We start from the raw sequence: 21776 nt of genomic DNA on the forward strand, positions 1-21776 counted from the left end.
AAAACAGTAATTAGGCATTTAATATGAATAATCAGAAGAGCCACAGTTAAATTAATGAGTGTAAAAGTTGTAGTGTCCCTCATGAGAGAAGGAACAGAATTTGGGTATAATAAACAGAGAGGATTCTTTATTTGGATTGCTGGACCGCATTTGTCTTAAAAAGAACATGGTTGGACTGCACAATGTTACTACACAGGTCTGCTAAATGTTACTCCAAATTAATCAGTTGTGGAGTAGATTACTGACAGTACAAAAAGGTATGAGATAATGTTTTGGACAAAAACTGCCTGAGGTTAGGCAGAAACTTTCCCCAGGTAATCCCGACTGCATAACTGTCCATTATGAGGGTTCATATCTTCCTCTGCACTATGGTGCTGACCTCTGTTGGAGGAAGGATAGTGGAGTAGATGCACACCAATGGTCACATCTGTGTAGTATGAGGACAAACACACAGAGCCTTTATGCTTTAAGCAGAAACTAGAGAACTCCCTTGACAGAAAGTTCCCACGTTTATTAAGCCCTACGCTGCAACCTGTCTCTGCTAACTGTGGAGGACCATGAACTCTTCAACCACTCCAGAATCTAGATGTGGTTCATGTGTTCCTAGGGCATTAATGTGTTAGTATAGTAAGACAGTAATCCTTTGAATATGTAAAATACTTTACATTTAGATATTTGTACTATAAATACTAGAGTCAGTACTACCATATTGTCATTTTCCATGGACAGTAAAATTCTGGACAACAGAATGCTTAAAAACTATTTCTGAGCGTGGTTTTGTTGTAAGTGTTGCACATTTTAAGTCGAGGACAACAAAAACTAAGAGCTTACGCTGACAAATACATGAGTCTCAGATTTATTTTATTTTCATTCAGATATTATTTAAAATGACACACAATAGTAATCTTAAATTTATTTTCCATCATAACTAACAGGATTATGCAAGGAAATAATCGAGTTGAAATTGGCAGTAAATCCTGGTAACAAAACTAAAAAGTGAGAGACTTTACAAAAAGTAATTATTAACATCTTAGAAACTTAAACTACAATCTGTTTTCGGATTCCTCTTTCTCTGTTTTGCAGCTTGATTTTTTGTAAATATAAATATTGGCATCTTTTACTTCTGTTTCATGTGCAGGTGCATAGCATCACCATGCTCATGCACTGCAGATGCATTCTGTTGGTAAATCCCATTTGGGAATATTTTGAACCTTATATTAGGGTCAAGACTTGAAAAGAAGAGGAGAAAATACACACACAAAAATACAGAACAGGAAAACTAAACCTGTGGGAGGTTGGCAATGTCTCCTTAATGTCTGTTGTGTTTAGCTTATTTTATTTTTGAGATAGGACTCATGCCCCAATAAATAGTTGATTTGAAAACATTAAGCAAGTTGTTGCTCATTTATATAAGGATCATGGTTAGGTGCTTTCCAACCTCCACCCATCCAGTTTTACGGTTGAACCTTTGGAGCCCTGTTTTTCCATTTTATCAAAGTTTTGCTACCACACACGAACGACTGACAAGCTTAATAATGAATAGAGAATAGTCTGAGACTTTGTCCTTTGTGAAAAGACACCTAACGGTTACACAGGGAGGGAAAAGAGATTTGGATGCATCTTGCTCAGTTTCCTCTTTCAAGTGTATGTTAAAACCACCACATTCTTGATGTTTGTTCTTAGGCTGAAGCCATTTTTGTTCAAAGGAGATCACAGATTCCCCCTCTCAAACCCGGAAAGTCCTGTTGTCATACTCTATGCTGAGATTGGCACTGAGGAGTTTTCCAAATTCCACAACCTGCTTGTTTCGAAAGCCAGTGCAGGAGAAATCACTTACGTCCTCAGACACTATGTTGCTGTAAGTACTGATATTATTTTGAACCAATTTCTTTGGAATTAGGAAGAGCCTCTTGCTAAGACTTTAAAAAATGGGTGCCTAAGGTGAGGCTCTGACATCCACACTCAGATACTTAAATGAGTGGCCTAACTTTTGAGAGGTGTGAATCTGGCTATAAGCACCCGTGATTTTAGGCACCCGTTTTGAAAATCTAAGCCCATATTTCCTGTTACAGGAATATTTTCTTTGCATTAAACTGAATATTCAGACTGCATTTCTGGATTCTGACCTATCTATACAATCAAATTATGAAAATTACTTGTATCATTTAAATGTGGTGTGGTGAAGCACAAAACATTTGTAGCATAAGCTGGGTGAGTAAAGAGTGAGAGGTATTTTCCAAATGAAGGCCATTCCTTTTATTTGGAACAGGATTGAATTCCATTGCTGAACCATTCACCAGTCCTACTGTGATCTGCTCTTGTTTCTCCCTCCATCCCATCAATCTGGAGGGGGGGACGACACCCCACATTTACTTTCTATACTGGAGCTCAAAAAGAATAGTTGTAGAATCGATGTTTAATTGTACATTTTAGTGGCTTACAAGAGTTTTGATCTGTTTAGTTTCTCTTCCTGATAGTGTGATAGTGTTGATAAAAGCCATAAATGTAGTATTTGGGCTACAGCCAAATTTGCTATATGTGAAAAGGCATCAATTGGCTCAGCTTTAGTGATATTTATACTTTCGGTGAGACACAGCAAAAAGAATAAGGCTGTATACCACCCTCTTCTTTTTAAAAATAACACAATTCCATGTGACAGAATTCCCATTATTTGCATAAAATGCTTAATTCTGGGCATTGGTTAAAATAGCTATTTGATTATAATATGTTGTTAAGACTTTTATGAAGTGCTCAGAGGTGTCATCTTAAAATCATGAAACATAAATATATGATCTCCTGTCCTGAAGTGTTAATTGGTTTGATCATTTCTGTGGTATTCCCTATTTATTTTTACCATTCAGTGAATGCTGGAGGCTGGAGTATTTTCATTCCCTTGCTTCTCAGCAAAAAAGAACCACTTTTTTCCCTGCTGTTCATTTTGATTAAAGAAATGTATCCATCTAAAGTTGGTTCAAATACTGGCTTATGCAGCATCATTTTTAGTTTGGTTCTATTCAGTATTCACAAGCTTTATTTTGGACGCAGCCAGGGATTCCATCACAGGACCATTCACCAGCCCTAGTGTGATCTGCTCTTTCCTATTATTCTTTGTCCTCCTCTTCAGCTAGACTAACTGCAAAGAGCCTAGTAGGAATAAGACATTAAACGATTATGCTGTACTCCTGCAAAATAACTCATCCTGGGGCTACTTCTTATGTATTTTATACTGTACAAGTTGTGTCTGAATGCTAAAATGACAGACATTCATGCTCTGGCACTCCAACCCCTTTAAATATGTTGCAATACGAGCTATTTTGCTATGGGAAACACTAGCTTAGTATGTTGTATATCCATACAAAGACATGTTTATGTGCTGTTGGTTTTTTACGTTTTCTTTCAGAATCCAAGTAAAGAAAAAGTCTACCTGTCAGGCTATGGTGTGGAACTGGCTATTAAAAGCACAGAATATAAGGCCAAGGATGATACCCAGGTGAAAGGTGAATTCCTACTTAAAATAAGAATTGTATATACAAATAATTTGTGTTATAATAAAATGGTTTCATATTTTTTTTTTACATGAATAGTTTTTTTCCCAGAGGGCAAGAGATGGTGCTCTTCTTCCCTGTCTGAGTTCTGAAGAGCCACCATCTCTTCCTTCCTACTCTCCGTGGTGTCCTCCTCCTCCTCTAATTTTGGGAGCAGGTTTACTCTCTTTAGAGCATATTGATGCCATTCTTTAATTAGACAGATTACTATTGTGCACCACCAAGGCATTACTTCTTCCTTACTCCTCTCCAGAGCATAGTATGGTTCCTCCATCAGCCTTCCAAGCCATACAGGGAGATGGAGACTAAAATATTTAAAATTAGTTTTGCCCCTCTTACCATCTCTGGAGCAAGAATAGGGGCAATCCCCATTTCTGGAAATCTGACAAAGACCGGCTAAACTTCATATTAGTTAAGTTCATGTGTATATATGTATTTTATAGAATTGCATTTAATAATTTTATATTTGTGTCCATTTAGCAGACATCCGATACTTCTGGATTTTTAAAAAGAAATAGCTACTATCAAAAGCAAGTCCTGCTCTTCTAATCTGTTTTAAAATATTAGCAGTGACTTAATCACATATATACTAACTTTGATACTGTTTCAGCCTATATGGCGGTAAACTCAGTAGAAAGTTAGCAGTAGCCATACTGTATTTAAATACATTTCCTTTCATCCAGAGTAAATATAGATCATTATTGAGTAGAATAAAACTTACACTTCATGCAAGATGTTTTAGGGTTTGCAGTGTGACCTTTTTCTAAATACAGTAGAACCATAGTCTTACGAACACCTCAGTAATGGAGGTTGTTCTTAACTCTGAAATGTTCATAACTGTGAACAAAACATTATGGTGGTTCTTTCAGATGTTTACAACTGAACATTGACATAATACATCTTTAAAACTTCACTATGCAGAAAAAAAATGCTGCTTTTAGCCATCTTAATTTAAATGAAACAAGCACAGAATCAGTTTCCCTATCTTGTCAAATCTTCTTTTAAGCTTTCCCTTAACGTATTTTTGTAGTTTACATTTAACACGGTACTCTACTATATTTTCCCCACTCCCATCATCACCTTCTTTTTTTTGGTCTCTGCTGCTGCCTGATTGTGTACTTTTGGTTCCAAATGAAGTGTGTGGTTGACCGGTCAGTTCGTAACTCTGGTGTTCGTAACTCTGTGCTTTGTCAATATTCTCTCTGAGACTCTTACAATAAAATGCTATGCAATGTACAAAAATTATCCCTCAAATTATTCTAGATTGAGCAGATTTCATTCAAATGCCTTTTTTTAGCCTAAATTACTAGTTAATTATCATTTTGAGAATAACTGGCATACTGGAGCATCTGATTAATTTCAATTTAGGAAGCTTTTATTCTTGTTGCATTAGTGTGTGAGCAATTTAATTAATGTATCATTACAACTTCAGCAAGACCTTTGTGTATTGGTTTATGGAATAGAAGCACCCCCCTCCCTTTTTTTTTTTTAAGAAAACCCCCTCATTCTGGATAAAACTGAATCTGTGGGAAGATCCTTTTGTGTTAGTCAATATATACACATTATTTTTCATTAATAATAAATAATAATAGAGTATTTTGTAGCATTGACATATCTGTTACACTGAAAAATCCTCCTACCCTAGCGAATCCCACTATTCCTCTATTTTTCCTTTTCTGATCCAACCCCGCTTTTCTTCCTACTGTTGCTGAGTCATCTTTACAGTTAACACAAAGGCTGTGCTCTCCTTTGGAGCTCTTAACATCCCTTGGGAAGAGGAGTATAATTTCCAGATTCACTTCTGCACCTCTGTTTCTTGTATTTGGCGGCAAATACAGCATCCTGTTTTTAGCTGGTTTAATTTTTTTAATGAACTTTTGCTAGATAGTCATGGCAGCTGTGGTCCAGTGAACTGATCACGGGGCTGGGTGTCACAAGAACTGGCTTCTATTTCCAGTTTTCACAATGACTTGCCATATGACCATGGTCTGTCACTCCTCAGTTGTCCTCGTTTGCCCCATCTGTAAAATATGGAGACGACACTGCTTACTCACTTTCTGTAAAGTACACATCACTCATTTGTAGATTTCAAAGTAAGTATTCATCATTACTGCTTACTGCTATTATGTAAAACTAACCAAAGAATATATGTAAGAAACTACCATCTGAATAGTGCTGTAATAGTAGTGTTGCTTTGTATTTATAGGTACAGAGGTGAATGCTACAATGATAGGTGAAAATGACCCTATTGATGAAGTGCAAGGATTTCTCTTTGGAAAGCTAAGGTAAGACATTCGTTTGGTAAAAATCTATTGTAGCATGGTAAAACCTACTTTCTTTGTTTTTACAAAAATAACCAAACAAACCCCAAAACTATGTAGGCAGTTAGAGTTTTAGCAATGCACTCAAATAGCCTAAAGGCCATAAGAGAGCAGAAACTATGTGTAATGGCAGATGCAGACATTTTTGGTGTGCTAATTTCTTTGGATTAGCTACAGTTTCACTGATCTGGCACTAAGGAAGGTCTGTTTTTTTTTCTTTCAGGCAGTTGTATCCTGACTTGAAGGAAGAACTGAAGGAACTTAGAAAGCATCTTATTGAAAGTACCAATGAAATGGCACCTTTAAAAGTATGGCAGTTACAAGGTAATTTATATGTGGAAAAGCTTCTTCCTAGTTGTACTAAAACTAAATTTATGTAAAAATATGTCCCTTGCATGGTCTCTCCATGAAAGTGATATTTGCTTATAGGAGGGTATTCTCGAGGGAGACCTTAACTAAATTCTTGGAATGTCCAGCAGCTTTCAATCTAAACCTTCTTGGGAAGTAGTAATAGAAGTAGTTTTAGTAAGTTTCCATACCAAGTAAGGGACCCATGAAGTTTTCCTTCTACACAATGACTACATTGTTGGTACTCAAACACTTTTGATGTTCAGCACCCTGGCTTATCTTCTGGAAGTGTAGGGTGCCAACTTATTGTATCTGCAAAGTATAGAAAAGAGAGTAAGGAAAATTGAAGGACATCTTTTGTCATGGCCCCACCCTACCTCAGAAGGTTCTGTTTTCTCCAAGCCACTGAAGGACTAAACTCAAGATGTTGTTGATCCTGAGGCTGGGGTGCTGGAACAGTTTTTATAGTAGGGGTGCTGAGAGACAAATTGTAAACCCTGTATATGATGGAAACCCTTTCAAGCCAGAGGGCGTGGCAGCACCTCTAGTTCCAGCACCTATGTTCTGAGGTCTAAGTTTTCTTTGCACTCACCTTGGACAACTTTACTCTTTAAGGCCCTGATGCTGCCACTGCTTAGGCATTTATTTAACTTTACTAATGTAAGTAATCCCACTGTCTACAATGGGACTACTCCCATAGGTAGAGTTAAGGATGTGCATATTGTTTGCAGGATTGGGGCCTAAGGGCTCATTCCTATGTGATGTGAATGAAGTACCCTCAATTCCCATTATCGTCTCTTTTCTAGGGAGAAATATAGAAAACTCATAGGAAGGAGTGAATGTAGGACTCCAATCCTGCAAGTTTCTTAGCACTGCTCTCAATTTTCATTGTGGTCAGCAGAAAAATCCTGTATATTTATGGTGCTGTCATATTGTACAAGTTACCAAATCAATAGTTTTAAGTTTAAAAAAGAGACAAATAAATAAAAATGCCACCAATGCAGCCAAATGCAAACACCTTGTTATTGTAGCATAAATGTTTCTTGGGCTTTTCAGCTCAGTTTTTTTTATATTCGCCATTTTTCCTTCCTTCTGCTGCCGCAAAATGTAAACTAATTTAGAGTTCCTGCAAAAGACATCAAGTGAACTTTTCATTTTTCCTCCCTTGTTCGATCCATATTTCAAAAGCTTTCCATATTCTGCTCTGTGCTTCAGTCCCAAGCATAGCTGTTGTTTGTTAAACAAGCCTATGAGAGGGATGCTGACGGCCCCTGAAAAAGAAATAGCTAAGGCTATTGCATGTACAATAGTCTAGTTGCACAGAACCTGCTCTACCAATGCTCCTGGAGAAGAACTGAAATCATTAACTATTTCAGAAAGTTACAGCAAAATTATAATGATAAATATGCAATGAAATATCTACTTAAATCATGTCATTGTAAGGTCCTTTTGTAGGGGTCCTAGATCCAGGAAGCAAGCATCTAGACCCCACCCCAAAGTAGATTTATTTAGCCAGAGCCAGCCAAGGCTCCTCATGTCTGTGGTGAACTAGAATTCTTGGCACTGCCTGCAAAGACGATTCAGGGTTTCAATTTCAGGAAGCCATTTACACACGGTTGGCTACTAAAGGCTATAGATCAGAAAGAAGACCAAAGTGAGCACCTAATAGGGACAGACAGAAAATTAAGCTTTCAAGATTTCCACACGCAACAGATCATCCTCTGAAATGTTTGTGTCCGAAGTCCCTGTGTGACGTGAAGATGGCAATTGTATGTATTAAGTTGGTTTTGCACTAAATGCATTGCTGTGTTTAGTTTACAATCCTTGACTTAACTGTTCTCATTTTTAGATCTAAGTTTTCAAACCGCTGCTCGCATCCTGGCTGCTCCCACTGTGGATGCTTTGATGGTCATGAAAGACCTCAGTCAGAACTTCCCTACAAAGGCCAGGTAATTCATTGCAGAAGATCAGGGAGGCTTTCCATTTAATAACTTTCCTAACCATATTTTCTCCTCTCTTCAGCATGATTAAAGCTGAAGTAGGCCTGTTAAATGTTTCTTGAGGCTCATGTAGCTGAAAGTAAACAAGTACAAGTCTTTCATGTGAGAGCATGTCCCTAGTAAAGATCTTTAGCAGGAAGTTAGATGAGTGTACGAAGTTGTCCTTCAGTGGAAGCTGGAGTTAATCACTGAAACGCTAACACTGTTACCTGCATGATTTCTGTGCTCTACAAGCCTTTTTCATATTGTGATCTCACTTGTGGTCCTCAAATGCATATTAGATTTATTTTTTTTGCACCAGTTCGCACTATGGTCCAGGGGAGATGCCTTGGTAATTGGCAAGGTGGTTAAGGGGGCACGTCTGGTGTCAGAGGATGAGTGTTTGCTCAGTTCCTGGCAAATATACAGTTCTGTGAAAATCTGGAGACAGACAACATCCATGCTGTGATTGGAAATGTGTTTAAACAAGGTTGCTAGCTTGGTTTCCCTGGCTAATGGGGAGAAAGATTTATTTTGAAAACTCTTCTGATTTGGATGGCAGGAATGCCCCTTTGATGTAGTGGGAGGTATGCTGGGCACCATAAGGAGGCCACGTGTTCTAGTCTTATCTCTTCCATTGTCTGGTGTTAATAATTTTGTGCACTTCACAGCAAGTATTACTGAACAAAGTCTCATACCTTCTTCCCCTCCCCCGGCACATATTTTGGCTCCTGAGGTAGGGGTATGTCTTAATTCAGTCTCCCTGTATGCACATGGTACAGACTTGATTATATTCTCATATGCTATTTGTTCCTTTCACAGAATGGGCAAAGAATGAGGCAGAGGGCTGCAAGAAGGGAATTCATGTTCTCTTGTGTTTAAGGCATTGGATTGGGATCCCAGAGAACTGGATTCTATTCCTGGCTCTGTCACAGGTTTCCCATATAATGTTGGCCAAGGCTATTGCCTACTCACAACGAGGCTGAATTAAAGTTACATTTCCCAACTTTTGAGTATTTGACTTTTCAATTTTAACATTCTTTTAACATAGCTTTTTGTATGTAATCTAATATTTGTGTTATGGTAGTGCTCATAAACTTTGATCAGAATTGGGGCCTCATTGTGTTGGTCTCTGTACTGACATAGAGGTAGATACTAAAGAGCTTACAGTCTGAGAACTAGCAAAATCCAAAGCATGGCAGAAAGGGAGATGCTCAGACATACAATTATGTACATGTACACATACTGATCAGAGAAGAGGGAGAAGCAGTAACAGGAAACTTGGAAATGGCAGAGATGCTTAATGACTACTTTGTTTCGGTCTTCACCGAGAAGTCTGAAGGAATGCCTAACATAGTGAATGCTAATGGGAAGGGGGTAGGTTTAGCAGATAAAATAAAAAAAGAACAAGTTAAAAATCACTTAGAAAAGTTAGATGCCTGCAAGTCACCAGGGCCTGATGAAATGCATCCTAGAATACTCAAGGAGCTAATAGAGGAGGTATCTGAGCCTCTAGCTATTATCTTTGGAAAATCATGGGAGACGGGAGAGATTCCAGAAGACTGGAAAAGGGCAAATATAGTGCCCCTCTATAAAAAGGGAAATAAAAACAACCCAGGACACTACAGACCAGTTAGTTTAACTTCTGTGCCAGGGAAGATAATGGAGCAAGTAATTAAGGAAATCATCTGCAAACACTTGGAAGGTGGTAAGGTGATAGGGAATAGCCAGCATGGATTTGTAAAGAACCAATCATGTCAAACCAATCTGATAGCTTTCTTTGATAGGATAACGAGTCTCGTGGATAAGGGAGAAGCTGTGGATGTGGTATACCTAGACTTTAGTAAGGCATTTGATACAGTCTCTTATCGATAAACTAGGCAAATACAATTTAGATGAAGCTACTATAAGGTGGGTGTATAACTGGCTGGATAACCGTACTCAGAGAGTTGTTATTAATGGTTCCCAATCCTGCTGGAAAGGCATAACAAGTGGGGTTCCGCAGGGATCTGTTTTGGGACAGACTCTGTTCAATATCTTCATTAACGACTTAGATATTGGCATAGAAAGTACGCTTATTAAGTTTGCAGATGATACCAAACTGGGAGGGATTGCAACTGCTTTGGAGGACAGGGTCATAATTCAAAATGGTCTAGACAAATTGGAGAAATGGTCTGAGGTAAACAGGATGAAGTTTAATAAAGACAAATGCAAAGTGCTCCACTTAGGAAGGAACAATCAGTTTCACACATACAAGTCGCAGAGAATCCTCCAGCTAGTGACCCCCGCCTCATGCTGCGGAGGAAGGCGAAAAACCTCCAGGGCCTCTGCCAATCTACCCTGGAGGAAAATTCTTTCCCGACCCCAAATATGGCGATCAGTAGAACCCCGAGCATGCAAGCAAGATTCTCCAGCCATACCCTCATTGACCATTGATACTATTTACCCGCGATGGCACGCTGTTGATTGATTCACTAAAATCACGTTATCCCATCAAACCATTCCCTCCATAAACTTATCAAGCTTTGGAGGATTAAGCTTTAAGCTTAATCTTAAAGCCAGAGAGGTCTTTCGCCCCCACTGTTTCCCTCGTAAGGCTATTCCAAAATGTCACCCCTCTGATGGTTAGAAACTTTCGTCTTTGGTGTTCTGCTGAAAGCAGGGGAGCTGGAACAATTGTTATAGTGGGGGTGCTGAGAGCCATTGAACCAACTGTAAACCTTGTATGTGATGGAAACTACTTCAAGCCAGGGGGTGCTGCAGCACACCCTCTTCCCACACCCGCACCCCTAGTTCCAGCACCTGTGGCTTTCTGGCAAGGATCAGGTGTGCAGTGTTCTGACTCTTAATTACCACACTATGAAGCTTAAAGTTGTTACGCTAAAATAATCCTTAATTGTCTCTTACAAATTGTTCTTGTGTACAAATGAGTTTATACTAGAGAAGGTCCCTATTCACCAATTAAAATTTAAAATGCTGGAGTAGAGAAATGATGGTAGCGCTCACTTTACTATGACTTCCTGTGTTGAATTTAAGGCTTGGTACATTCCAGAGTTGAAGTTTAGTCTTTTAAGTGGTAGTTGCTGCCTGGGGTAGGGGTGTCAGGATAGCATTGCACAGAAGAGTAAGTTTTGAAAGCTGATACTTGGCCTATCTTCTTATTACTATTTTAATGGTGCCCAAATGTGTGTTAAGTGCTTCCTGTTGCAGATAATACCAGATTCCTGCTCTGAGGAGCTTACAGATATATTTCAGACAAAGAATGCAAAGTGGGGTTTCAAGACAGCAGATATAGGGCGATGTGGGAAAGAGGACTGGCAGCATCCATCACATGTGATGTTTTGTTTCCTTAGAGCAATAACGAAAACAGTTGTTTCCTCGGAACTCAGGACAGAAATTGAAGAGAACCAAAAGGTAATGCTTATAGAAAATTATTCTGTACATATGTACACTTCACATAGCTTTAAGCTTTGAAATAACCTTTAAAAAATGTCAACACTTTTTTTTTTTTTTTTTTGTGCTGGAAAGTAGAAGCCAAAATTTTTGTACTTGAGTACATAGGTTCCTAAATCTATATTAGGGTACAGAATAAAAGTGTCTGGCATTTCAAATATGAATGAAGGAGCTTAACTTTGCTCGCCCACATATGAAAATATTGGCCAGGATGCCTTAAAATAGAGAGAGCGCAAGAATGTGGGATGTCATTGTGGAATGATGGTATCAGGCTCTTTTCTTCACAGATCCATAACAGGTGTTCCCAATGGTGAAGAGTGTCTGATTGTCACATGCTTGTCATTTAATCCTCATGTACATTAAGGATATTAAGTGTGTGATTTAAGAATACAATAATCTGAACTCAGGAGATCTTCTAACTGTACTTGTTTGTCTTTGTAAAATTAATTTAAGTTTGATGGAGATGCTGAATTGACAGCTCTGGAGAAAGAAATGCTCTTTTCATTCCTGGAACTGATATAGCACAAGCGGCAGCTCAAACTTTCCTACAGTGCCCCGGTGAAGTGTCTCAATGTTATTCTGTAAACTAGGGATTACATCCACGGGAGCAGTGGTAACTTGGTCTCCACGCCAGTTCAGTCCTTAGCTTCTCTACTGAGGGTAGGTCTACACTTACCCGGTAGTTCGGCAGCGAGCGATTGAACTTCCGGGTTCGACTTATCGCGTCTTGTCTGGACGCGATAAGTCGAACCCGGAAGTGCTCGCCGTCGACTGCGGTACTCCAGTTAGACGAGAGGAGTACCGCGGAGTTGACGGGGGAGCCTGCCTGCCGCGTGTGGACCCCGAGGTAAGTTCGAACTAAGGTACTTCAAACTTCAGCTACGTTATTCACGTAGCTGAAGTTGCGTACCTTAGTTCGAATTAGGGGGTTAGTGTAGACCTGGCCTAAGACTGCCAACAAGTGTCAATTTTGGTAGTGACTTTTGTGGTGATTGCTTGGCCACTAGGGACAGGACTGAAACAAATAACTAATTAACTCATTTAGACCCTTGAACACACATACTGCTTTCAGTCACCATTGACCTGAATTGGATTTGACCAAAGTGATAGCGGGGGAAAGCTCTGTATCCCTTGTCAGTGCCCTTAGTCAATAAGTCACCCTGGTTAATAGAATTTTTTTAAGGAAACAGGATTGGAAGTTGAGGCTGAGTTTCTGGCTTTGTATGTTTTGGTAACCATATGGGTTTCTCCCAAGATGTAAAGAACAGTTGAAGACAAGCCATCAGAAGTTTAGACACAAAAATTGCTTAGGCATATTTCTGGATTATATTCAAAAGATGTTTAAGTTGTTGGGGAAGTGTGACCTTTAGGAAAGATAGGGTTTAGGGAGTAGAAAATAGGGAGCTTTTAATAGAGCTTTGTTGGGAAATGATATAAAAGGCAGAAAGGACTCTGCCTGATTGTCAAATTCCCAGGTTGAACTGGCAATTAGGAACATCATTTCTAGATAGGGAAATACCTCCTGATCTCATTTATGCAGAAGTACTTATAAAATTATATCAGTAAAACTGCACTTTAAACATAGGGCCTGACTCTTCTCTTACACAGCATTTCTATGCCTGTGAAACTCTTGACTTCCACTTTTGTTACCAAGGGTACGTCCAGACTACCCACCGTATCGGCGGGTAGCGATCGATTTATTGGGGATCGATATATCGCGTCTCGTTGAGAAGCGATATATCGATCCCCGAACCCGCTCCCCGTCGACTCCAGAACTCCACCAGAGCAAGTGGCGGTAGCGGAGTCGACGGGGGAGCTGCAGCTGTCAATCCTGCGCCGTGAGGACAGGAGGTAAGTCAGAATAAGATAAGTCAACTTCAGCTATGGTATTCCCGTAGCTGAAGTTGCGTATCTTACATCGACACCCCCCCAGTGTAAACCAGGCCCGAGTGGAGAAGGAGATTGTGGGCCTCAGTGTAGTAAATGATTGCTTTATTATTGATATAATTATTTTGAGGCTGAACAGAAGTTTGCAGTTTTTGTTCATTTGCCAATTGTTTAATAGCTATTTATCAAATACCAATATATGGTCTTGTGTATGTGTTTTGTCATCTGTACTTCTAAATAGGCTTCAGTGTGCCAGTGTTTGATGTAAGAAAATAATAGTTAAGTGGCTCTGATACAGTGCACTGGGAATTAGGCAAACCAGGCCAATTAACAGTGGCAGGAGTTGTACAATACATTGAAAATGTACCCATTATGACTGTTCAGATAGAGTAGAAAATACAGGTTTGAAACAGTAATCAAATAAAAACAAAGCAATAGTATCTTTCTATGCAAGATCTGAATTTCATGCTAGCTCCATGTTTATAGGAAGAGCCATGTACAAGCCTGTATTTTTTCTAGCATTAAAATATGAGCAGCAACTGCTCAGATTTATAGACCCAGTTACTCAGTACATTCCAGCTGCTTTTAGCCACTCTGGCAGTACAGAGCTGCCAGGAAGCTTACTTAAGCCTTCTGCAAATTCCCATTATGGTATGTAACATCACTTAAATCAGCTTCTGTACCAGGTGACTGGAGGATAGCTAATGAGATACCAATTTAAAAAAAAAAAAGTCTCCAGAGGTGATTCTAACAAGTATAGCCTGGTAAGCCTAACTTCAGTACCAGGCAAATTAGTTGAAACTTTAGTAAAGAACAGAATTATCAGATACATAAATGAATGTGATATGTTGGGGAAGAGTCAACACAGCTTTTGTAAAGGGAAATCATGCCTCACCAATCCATTAGAATTTTTTAAGGGGTCAACTAGCATATGGACAAGTGTGAACCAGTGGATATAGTGTACGTGGACTTTCAGAAGGACTTTCACAAGGTTCCTCACCAAAGACTTTTAAGCAAAGTAAGCAGTCCTGGGATAGGAGGGAAAGTCTGCTCATAGATCAGAAATGGTTTAAAAAAAAAAAAAAAAAAAAAAGGAAACAAAGGGTAGGAATAAATGGTCAGTGTTCACAGTGGAAAGAGGTAAATAGCAGGGTTCCCCAAGGATCTGTACTGGGGCCAGTGTTTTTCAACATACTCATAAATGATCTGGAAAAAGAGGTGGCAAAGTTTGCAGACAATACAAACTTACTCAGGATAGTAAAGTTCACAGCTGACTGCAAAGAGTTACAAAGGGATCTCACAAAACTGAGTGACTGGGCAACAAAATGGCAGATGAAATTCAGTGTTGATAAATGCAAAGTAATGCACATTGGAATACATAAGCCCAACTATACATACAAAATGATGGGGTCTAAACTAGCTGTTACCACCCAAGAAAGATCTTGGCATCATTGTGGATAGCTCTCTGAAAACATCAGCTCAATGTGCAGCACCAATCAAAAAAGCAAACAATGTTAGGAATCATTTAGGAAAGGGATAGATAAAAAGACAGAAAATATCACGCTACTATATAAATCCCTGGTATGCGCACATCTTGAATACTATATGCAGTTCTGGTTGCCCCATCTCAAAAAGATATATTAGAATTGAAAAAAGGGGCAGAAAAGGGCAACAAAAATGATTAGTGGTATGGAACAGCTTCCATATGAGGAGAGATTAAGAACATCTTTCATTTAAGAAGAGACAACTAAGTGGGGATATGATGGAGTGAATGAGGAAGTGTTGTTTACCCTTTTACATAATACATTCCGACCTATCAAATACTTGTAAGTGGCTGTCATGTTCTCCCATAACTATTTCTCCTCCAAGCTATATGTAGTTGATTGTTTTAACTTAAACCATGTATGCTGTATTCAAAGTCACACAAAGGCTGCTGTGGAGAACTAATATGGTGAATTTATTGGAGTTAATATATAAATGCAGGGACATTAATAGATTTGAAACACCACAGAATAAATGCTATGGACGTTTTTTTACGCTTAACATTGATTTTTTACTTAGTTTGTAGCATTTGTCTAATGACTTTGTTACACTTTCCTTTAGTACTTCAAAGGAACATTAGGATTACAATCTGGTGATTCCGCCTTGTTCATCAATGGACTGCACATTGATCTAGACACACAGGACATATTTAGGTATGAACTTGTATAATTTCTTCAAAAAACTGTTCTGGTTTAGAATCTTGAAAGTGTTACTGCATTTGTATATAGATATTAAGCTTGTTTATGGAGAAGTGTGTATTTCTTGTAAATTCAGCAGAGTGAAAGACTAAATGTAAATTATTATTTTTTTAAAATACAATAATGACAAAGGTAAGTCATACTTATTCCCTCAACAAGTAAAATACAGAGTTAAAGTTGTTATGACATCACTGGTGCACCCTGCTGAGAATATACTGAAGTTTTCCAAGATTTTTCCATTTTCCCAAGATTTCTAGCTGAATTCTATGTATATTGCAATACTTGACACCAGGGCATGAGCAAAAGACAAATTATTCTCTGAGCACAAATTTCTTTTGCATATAGTTGAGACCTAGTCACTAGTTTTCTAGTTAATTTATTATTTCTTATATCAGCCATTAGCTAGTATTTTAAAGTTGGTGCAGGTCATTGGTGACAAAGTATTCCCTTCTGATGGCTGTAATTTACTAATTTGTTAGTAAATTATGGTCACAGTTCATTTCCTAAAATCCACATTACAATTGACATCCTTGTTGGCAGTTTCAGCAGAAAGGCTAAGCTACGGAGACAAAATTTATCTTAATCAACGCAAGGGCAACCTTTCCCTGCTGCTGCCTAGGGTGACCAGATGTCCTGATTTTATAGGGACAGTCCCGATATTTAGGACTTTATCTTATATAGGCGCCTACTACCCCTTACCCCCGTCCCAATTTTTCACACTTCCTGTCTGATCACTGTACTGCTGCCCATTGGTTTAGCCTGTACTGTGAAACAATTTTGGGCTACAGTGCTATCCATCATATATCTCCACACACACACACACACACACACACTCTCTCTCTCTCTCATTTTAAGAGAAGAGCAAAATATTAGTTCTTAAAGGTTAAATCCCTGAAAAAATGTCCATCTGAAAACTGCCATATTGGGGCAGTCTGAGTTTGTGTGTGCGCACGTTCCTAGTGCTATTTAACACTGGATTTAAATAAATTTTCTGGGAGAAAATTCTCTTGAGGCAATTTGAAATTACTGAGATGCTAATGTAAATATTTGTAGACTCTTATAATGATGATTGTACCTTAATATAATCTGGTAATGTTTAGGCTAGAGCAAATCAGTAGTTGTATCTTAATGTGTGTGTGATATTGAATGATTTGTATTCTTTCTAGCTTGTTTGACGTGTTGCGCAATGAAGCTCGTGTTATGGAGGGACTTCACAGTTTAGGAATTGAGGGCCTTTCCCTGCATAATGTTCTAAAGCTAAACATCCAGCCATCAGATTCAGACTATGCTGTGGATATCAGAAGCCCTGCTATTTCAGTGAGTACGTTTTCTTATGAGCCAGGCTGTCCAGCAAAAATCTTATTTGAGCCTGGGGCTTTTAGTTGCACTCAAATAGACCTTTTTAGCATATCGTACAAGTGCAATGTGTCATATTTATATGAATAGCTAGAATGCAGAATAAGAGTCTGCACTGCAAAGAATTTACAATTTAATTGGCAACACATGGCAAAATATACTAGATTGTAAATTCTTTGGGATACAGACTGTAGGTATGCAGCTAGTGTTACCTAATAATGGAGTGCAGATAGGTGAGAAAGCATAATTGGTAAGAAAGTTAATATGGGAAGGATTCATGTGTTCAAGAATTGGGTTTAAAGGAAGAGAGAGTGGGGGCAGAAAAGTGGTATACAGTTCTTTAACTTGTAGAGCCCAAAATGAAGGAAAACATGTAGTTGAGACGGGAAAATGAGATTAAGGGAGCAATGAGGAGAGGAAGGAGATTGAGGAGATTAGAGAGGAAGTAATAGCAGAGATTAGGTGGGAGTGAGGTTATGGAGGCCCTTGAATGAGAGGGGTGTGTGTGGAAAAAGGGTTTGAATAAGATACTGGGGATAGGGCAGGACGAGATGATGAAGTGGTGCAGGGTTAGCTATAGACAGAGGCTTCATGATTGTGCCTTATGAAAGAAATTGTAACTACGAAATATAAGGTATCCAGTAGAGCATAGCAAGTGGGGGAAAATAAATCCAAATAATCCAGTGCAATACTTCCATGCCTGAAAAACAGCTCATGTAACTGAGAAGATAACCAGCTTCTGACCAGACTTGCCTACAGCAGCATAGTTGAAAGCAGAACTGTCTTTGACATCTTAGTTGGAGGATAGAAATAGAAATTATACAATGCCCCTTTTTATGTGCAGTTCTCCAACTTTGTTGTTATTTCTATGGACAGTAAATTCAACTGAATAAAAATCTAATTAGTGAATCTGGACAAAAAAACAAGCAAACAAGTGCATGAGAAGATTGGAACAGTCGGACTTGTGCAAAATTGAAAAAGCAAAATAGATATTGGATCCAGCATGGAACCACCTACTACTTTTAATTTAAAATAAATTGCTTTCTAACTAGATGGAGTAATTAGAGAATAAAATTAGGAACACTCTGTGTACTTGGCCTTTAGGAGAAAGGAGCAAAAGAAAATTTTATGATTTTTTTTGTTTTTTGGAAAAAATGTTTACCTGTTACATTGCAAAGCAATATAGAAGAGAATCCTTTACTTTGGAAAAAGCATCTAGATTACCAGCAAGATACTGTAATACAGTTATGTTAAAGTATAAGGACAAAGTTGGAGTCCAAGACTTACCTCTTCAATCTAAAAGGTGAACTTCAGTATCTTTAAAGACAGTATTTCAGAAGCACGGGGCCTGGAGTGGTCACCCCGATTCGCCCTACCCAAGGGACAGCTCTCGCTCCAAGCAGCCGTTCCTGATTTCCTCTCCTCTTATGTTCTAGGATGTTTCCTGGAAGTGTTACGATTCCAGATGCCTTTTATCCCTACCCTTAACTCTTGCCTCCTAGCTCAGAACTTTGGGGTTTCCTGACCTGTACCTCAAGGGCTGTCCCTGTATAAATATGTAATTTTAAATTTTTTTGCTGAATATGTGGATCGGCCTAAAGCAGGCTCTCTGCATTGTTTAAAAAAATACTCTTGGGCAGAAATGAGATGATGAAATAGTGAGCCTGGCTCTTCTTGCTGTTGACAACTGTCTGATGTTAATATTTTATTTCATTTCTGAGGGTTACCTCATTTAAGAAATTTAGATGAGAATGTTTTTAGACAGCTTCCCTCTCCTTCAGGGTAGATAGTGTCATTGCTGGTTGGATTCCTTGCGATTTAACATGAATTTCAGTTTACTGCTGTAAAGATCTATAACCTTTTCAAGCCCCTGAATAAATTAAGTGGTCTAAACTGCATTTAATTACTCTGTGATCTGTAACATCTCGAACATGTTCAGCAATAAAAGCAAACTTCTTGGAAACAAACAATGTTTGGAATTCCTTTGAGAATACTGTGCTTACAAGCTTCTTCATGTTACTGGATTGTCTAAGAAAATATAAATTTGGTGGAGGGAGACTGGCTAGCTATAAACGTTGTATCAGAGACTGGCCAGCTAAGATGCTGTATAACTCCTAAGATGGTGCTCCTGTTACTGTACAGAGGCATAAGAAACAAGTGAAGGGAAATATTAGAGGCACTGGATATTTAGTAAGATTTTTGTTGCAGGAACTTAAATGGGAGACTAACCAAGCCACAAAAAATAGATTGTGCATCACAGTGATGTGATGAGAAATGGATCGTCCAAAAACCCACCTCCCAAAAATCACAGGGTTGATATAGCCTCATTTTAATACCTGAGAAATTAGTTACATACCATCATGTAGTAAGGACTTTCTGGCCTTTGATTAGGTAGTCTTTAGAATCAGAAAGCATTAAAATACTAAATACTGTTCATAGCTTTGTGCAGCGCTATGGAGCAATATTAACTATAGATAACTTTCTTTTAAAAGATCAAAAACATCTAACACTTCTCTGCTGTTACTTTCCCTCAGGCTTGACTTTTATTGCTTTTTCTTTCACATTTGTGTTCATCCCATTGTCATGTCTTTGGGAGGGGGCCTTGCATCATTGTAGAGGAAAAAATGGAAGTACTAAGAGGAGTGAAAATCTGAAATTGTGCATGGTCGAAGACATGGCATCAGAGGGGAAAACAGATTCATAATGTAACTTCTAACAGATCAAATTCAATTGGTGTTTTATTAAACTAGAATGCTTAAATGCAATGCTTGTTTTATATTATTTCAAACATCTCACTTTAACTAATTGCAGGTTATATTAGTTTAACAAGCAATTATTTATTTTTTCTTAGTGGATCAACAACCTTGAAGTTGACAGCAGGTACAATTCCTGGCCTTCCAGCGTGCAGGAACTGCTGCGCCCCACCTTTCCTGGAGTAATCAGACAAATCAGAAAAAACTTCCACAACTTTGTAAGTAATAACCTGAATAGAAATAAGATGCACATTTTTAATAGTGAGGGAAATTTAAGCACTGGAACTACTTTCATACAAGTGTGGTGAATTCTCAGTGATGGTGAAATCACTTAAACATTTTAAACTGAGGCTGGGTGTTTTTCTAAGAGATAAGCTCAAACTCAGCCAAAAATTATGGGTTAGATGCAAGAATCACTGGGTGAAATTCTAGTGCGTATATTATGCATGAGGTCAGACTAAATGATCATAATGATCCCTTCTGATCTGAAAATCTATTAATTAATGTAACAATGCTTTTCTATTGATGGGGTGAGTGTGAAGTTGTGTGAATGCCAGTTTCATGACCTGCTAATATTTGATGATGGCTAATGAAGTTTCTTGAACTTGTCATTGGAATATCACTTTGCCACATGTAAAAGGTTAAACTCATCTGGAACACCTTGCAGGATGACACTGGGCTGGCACTCAGGAAAATCATGTTCAGTTCCCCACCCTACCATAAGCTTCCTTTGTGACCCTAGGGAAATCACTTAGGGCTAGTCTGCACTGGCAATGCTGAAGCGCTGCCGCGGCAGCGCTTTAACGCGCCTTGTGTGGTCGTGGCACAGCGCTCTAAAAAAACCCACCTCAACGAGGGGCGTAGCTCCCAGTGCTGGGCACTGTTTACACTGCACTTAACAGTGCTGCAACTTGCTGCACTCAGGGGGGGTGTTTTTTCACATGCCTGAGCCAGAAAGTTGCAGCGCTGTTAATTGCCAGTGTAGACAAGCCCTTAGTCTGTTTGTGCCACAGTGGGTAAAATGTCGATAATAATACTTCTGCAGTGAAACATGAATAAACCTGTCCTCTTAACCATGAACCACTGTTTTGGCCTTTTAATGGAACAAACTCATGTAAAAACCTTTATTTTGTAATTTCCCAAAGGTTCTTATAGTGGATCCTTCCCATGAGAGTACAGCAGAATTGCTTAACGTGGCGGAGATGTTCTTCAGCAACCACATCCCATTGAGGTAATGCTACATTTTTATGGGAGGGCACTAGTTTAGCTTTTGTGGCTTTCATGATTATTACAAAGTGTTCATCATTAGTCACGTGGGATGTTGTATAAATTTTCAACAGTTAAAAGTGGCCCAGGAAAGCCAATCCCTCCAACAGAACAAAAGAAAATGGAGAAAGCAAGATACTGTAGGAAAAAGGAGGGCAAAATGATCAAAACATGATTGACTCAAAGCCTCAAAGACTTGAAGGGATTTGAGAGGGTGAACCCTAGGGAATGTTTTGTAGAGACCCTGATCCAGAGTTATTCAAGTCTGCTTATTAACATACCTAGCAAGAACCCTTGTTTAAGATCTTTATAATCATTGGCTATTCTGCATTATTTGTTATGCTAATAAAATCTTCACTAAGATTTTATTTGCATAACAGGCTCATGTTCTTTGGGATTGTTTTCTTTACAGGATTGGTCTGGTCTTTGTGGTTAATGACTCAGAAGACGTTGATGGGCTACAAGATGCTGGGGTTGCCCTTCTTAGAGCATTTAATTATGTTGCGCAAGAAGTGGATAATAATTATGCCTTCCAGACTGTTATATCTGTAAGTGTTCGTAAATGCATGTTTAATATCTGATGTATGAGAGAGACTGTCTGGGTGTTAATAGGATAATAGGTAATAAG

The 21776-nt window shown here is 38.7% G+C and overlaps 1 protein-coding gene across 4 annotated transcripts in view; it reads left to right on the forward strand.

Annotated features, from left to right (window-relative positions):
- Window positions 1–21776, forward strand: part of UGGT1 (UDP-glucose glycoprotein glucosyltransferase 1) — a 93878-nt gene that overhangs the window by 16692 nt on the left and 55410 nt on the right. For all 4 annotated transcript variants that reach the window (XM_034781979.1, XM_034781977.1, XM_034781980.1 and 1 more), the window contains exons 6-16: window positions 1684–1858; window positions 3401–3497; window positions 5752–5830; window positions 6090–6190; window positions 8064–8163; window positions 11547–11607; window positions 15637–15728; window positions 16940–17090; window positions 19981–20100; window positions 21028–21113; window positions 21561–21696. In XM_034781979.1, coding sequence (XP_034637870.1) covers window positions 1684–1858; window positions 3401–3497; window positions 5752–5830; window positions 6090–6190; window positions 8064–8163; window positions 11547–11607; window positions 15637–15728; window positions 16940–17090; window positions 19981–20100; window positions 21028–21113; window positions 21561–21696 — 1198 coding nt within the window. The remainder of the gene's footprint in view (window positions 1–1683; window positions 1859–3400; window positions 3498–5751; window positions 5831–6089; window positions 6191–8063; window positions 8164–11546; window positions 11608–15636; window positions 15729–16939; window positions 17091–19980; window positions 20101–21027; window positions 21114–21560; window positions 21697–21776) is intronic.

Source organism: Trachemys scripta, chromosome 9, assembly GCF_013100865.1.
Source record: "Trachemys scripta elegans isolate TJP31775 chromosome 9, CAS_Tse_1.0, whole genome shotgun sequence".
Taxonomy (NCBI): domain Eukaryota; kingdom Metazoa; phylum Chordata; order Testudines; family Emydidae; genus Trachemys; species Trachemys scripta.